This window comes from Aegilops tauschii, chromosome 4 (assembly GCF_002575655.3).
Source record: "Aegilops tauschii subsp. strangulata cultivar AL8/78 chromosome 4, Aet v6.0, whole genome shotgun sequence".
NCBI classification, from domain to species: Eukaryota; Viridiplantae; Streptophyta; class Magnoliopsida; order Poales; family Poaceae; genus Aegilops; species Aegilops tauschii.
In genome coordinates, this window is record NC_053038.3 from 190,313,144 (window position 1) to 190,316,760 (window position 3,617).

At 45.1% G+C, this 3,617-nt stretch overlaps 1 protein-coding gene across 1 annotated transcript; it reads right to left on the reverse strand.

Annotated features, from left to right (window-relative positions):
- Positions 1-408: 408 nt before the first annotated feature.
- LOC109762526 (protein FAR1-RELATED SEQUENCE 5-like) lies at positions 409-3,306 on the reverse strand. The gene is made up of 3 exons (XM_020321387.1): positions 3,207-3,306; positions 1,503-2,122; positions 409-1,404 (listed from the first exon to the last, which is right to left on the reverse strand). Exons 1-3 carry the CDS (start codon positions 3,304-3,306, stop codon positions 409-411), a joined length of 1,716 nt encoding a protein of 571 aa, XP_020176976.1.
- Between the last annotated feature and the right edge of the window lie 311 nt (positions 3,307-3,617).

Here is a 3,617-nt window from a genome sequence, read left to right on the forward strand (position 1 = left end):
TTGATGTAGGTTGCAACGTAGGAAAGGCATCTAAAATGAATGATGGCTATGGCAACTGCACGATATTTTTCACATGGCAAATGCATAGCATTTTTATTGGCAAGTGCATTCCATACCATCATGGCAAATGGAACTACAGTTCATTAAACATGGCAACTACAGTTCATTAAACATGGCAACTACAGTTCATTAAACATGGCAACTGTTGTTCATTAAACATGGCAACTGTAGTTGACTTCACATGGCAACTGCAGTTCATTAAACATGGCAACTACATATCATGGTTACCCTGTACTCAATGGCTACTTTCAATATATCAGCATTTCAAAAAAGCTGGCAACTGCATTGCATTCTATGTGGCACCTACTACCTTCATGCTTGTGTAAATAAGACTGTAACACAACTGACTTACTTGTTAAAAATCTTGTTGGTATATGTCTTGCTCATCTGCCTCTCCATTGGTAAATATGTTAGCAATTTAGGCTGCTTGAGCGCGGTGTTTGCTTCTTGCTGTAGCTCAGATCCCAGTATTTTTTGTTGCAAAGCCGTGTATTGCTTAGCAAACTGCAGCAATGAGTTGCCAGGGCTCACGTACCGCTTCAGAACAGCATTGAACCCCTCGCTGCGCTGCGTAGTCTGCAGAAATGGGAAGAAGCACTGCATGAAGTAGGCCGGCACCCAGTACATTCGCTTCTCCCACAGGCTAGCAAGCGTCTCGTTGTCTTGGACTTGATATGTTTCAATCATAGCCATCCAGCTCCGTTCAAACTCCTCCACCGTTAAGCTATGGTCCACGCACAGCTCGAATGCCTTGTGCAGCTCTGGACGGTCAGCAAAGAACGGTCCTAGCGTCTCCTCAGCCTTCTTTATAATGTGCCACCTGTAGTGCCTGTGCACTGCCAACAGAAAGACCTCCTCTATGCTTGCACGCGTGCAAAAATCTTGGTCTGTTATTATGTTCATCGGAGCAAGTCCACCCATGCACTCCAAGAAGGTTTTGAACAGCCAAGTGTACCCATCCGTGCCTTCGTTCCGAACAAGCCCGCATCCGAACTGCAATGACTGATTGTGGTTATTTATTCCTATGAATGGAGCGCATGGCATCTTGTACATATTAGTGAGATATGTCGCGTCGAACGAAATGCAATCTCGAAAATGTTTGTAGGCTCTTCTTGCAGCACCATCCACCCAATACATGTTCCTGACATGGTCCTCATCGTCCAATCTTATCCTGTAGAAGAAATCTGGATCTGCTTTCGCTTTCTCATCGAAGTAGGCTATCGTGTCTTCTATGTCAGCCAACCTGCTCTCTCTACGGTACTTTGCTTTTAGGTTTGTGACGTCTGCTGGTATGTAGGGCATGCTACTCAGTCTACTATCTCCGCTGTGGATGAGGGACAGTATCTGGACCATTCTTGATGGACCGACGTTACAATCATGTAGCTGCTTTATGAATTTCTTCTCGAGGGGGTGAATCCTCTGTGGGCGCTCAAAAATTTTACCAGGTCAAACTTCTTTATGAGTTCGTGGTTGTGCTCGTCAAAATATTCAGTGACCACCCACCGTGCTCCATCTGTGTTTAGCTTACACCGGACAGGGCATTCCGTCTTGACAATGATACCTCTCTTTTGTTCCGGAACGACAGGCGCAACACCTTTACCCTTCTTGTTCCTTCGGGCCTTGTAGCACCTCATCTCACCTCTGCTGTACTCGTTAGTTTTTTTAATTTTCCTATGGTATTCGGTGTTGACCGCAAACCCATGGAACATTGCATATCTCTGGTAGAATTCCTTGGAATCTTCGAATGAATCAAATCTCTGCCCAACATACGGTGGCTGAGGTACCATGATTTCTGATTGCCCACCATCTTCATCCCCTTGTGCTTCATCATCGGTTTCATCATTCACTTCAGTATCGGCGGCTGTTTCATCTGCTTGAGTGTTGCTTGTGCTGGTGTGCAAAGGTGTGCTTGTCGGCATTGCTGGAACGATTACCATTTCCGACACTGATTCTGCATTGTTTGTGGCATGATTGTTGGCTGGCTGGTGGAATGCTTCTTCCGTGCGCTCAGAGCTTCCCGCAGTAGATGTCCCCGCGCCGTTGTTGATTGTAGTTGAAGGTCCTGCAATAAAAAATAGGTACGAGTGTAAGCATTGCTTGGATGGCATGTTTATCGTAACGGAATACAACAACTGCATGTGATTTGGCATGACATCTTTCACACAGCAAGCCATGGAATCTACATATGGCCATGCATGGCAACTGTAGTTCTCCATTCATGGCAGCTATAGTCCACCATACATGGCAACTACTGTTGCCAAGACATGGCAACCAGCATTTTTAGCATCAAAACTTGGATTCTATAGCCATGGCAGCTACAGTCCGCCATACATGGCAACTACTGTTGCCAAGACATGGCAACCAACATCTTTTAGCATCAAAACTTGGATTCTATAGCCATGGCAGCTACAGTCCAACATACATGGCAAATACTATTGCCAATACATGGCAACCAGCATCTTTTAGCATCAAAACTTGGATTCTAGGTACGAGCTCACTAGGCAAATGCGATCAATCATGAATGTGCACACAATCACATAGCAATTGGCAAATCCTGAAGACAATAGATGACTTTTTGCCCTCGACCACTTGGTAGCATTTTTTTTGTTTTTTCCACCACCACCACCCGTGACAAATCTACTTTTCCTCCCATGCTTTTTCCACAAAAGCAAATGCACTACTGTTTTTCTGGTTCACATTTTTTTACCTTGTTGTGCCGCATGTGCTGATCGTATCTGGTTTGTCATTCCAATTTGATGTGCTCTATCTGCAATAGCGTTGTCCTACAACTATGAAGCTTGCCATGAGTTGTTTACCGATGTGGTTCCACCATAACAACCTGTGATCATGTTAGCAGTTGGTCAATGCATGGCAACTGTAGTTTGTACAACATGGCACATGTAGCGGTGCATGCATGCCACACAGATTTGTTCACACCTGCCATCCAGAGTTGTTTAGACATTTGCAATCACATTTTATGACACATGGCAACTGCAGCTGTCTAGGCATGGCAACTGTAGTTATCCAGGCATGGCAACTGCAGTTGTCCAGTCATGGCAACTGCAGCTGTCCAGGCATGGCAACCCCAATGTCACCTATGTTCCTTCTCCTAATTCACTGTGCACAACTTCAGTTCATGGACTCACCTGTGTACGACGTTGATGGCAGGTACATGGTTGCCGGCTGATGCCACGTGCTGCATGAAGGTCCTACATTTTCCCATATAACTTGTGAGTCTTTTGCCATCCTTGCAAGTTTAATTTCATGGCCACACCAGTATGTTTCTTTTTCGTATGCGTTACCTTGATTTGCCACATTAGCTACTTGAAGTTGGTCGTCCGTACATTTGTCAGCGTTAGCGCCCTGTGACTAAACTTGCCATGGTATCCCCCTGAGTGTGGCTGAGTCATAAGAACCTGTGAAAAATGACATTGTATGACATAAGTAGAATGGCATCTTCCTCGTCACAAACATGGCAACTGTTCCTTCTTTTTTATCATGCATCATACCGATGCCCGTGTATTGCTCTAGTAGTGGCAGCAATGGCCCTGCAGAAA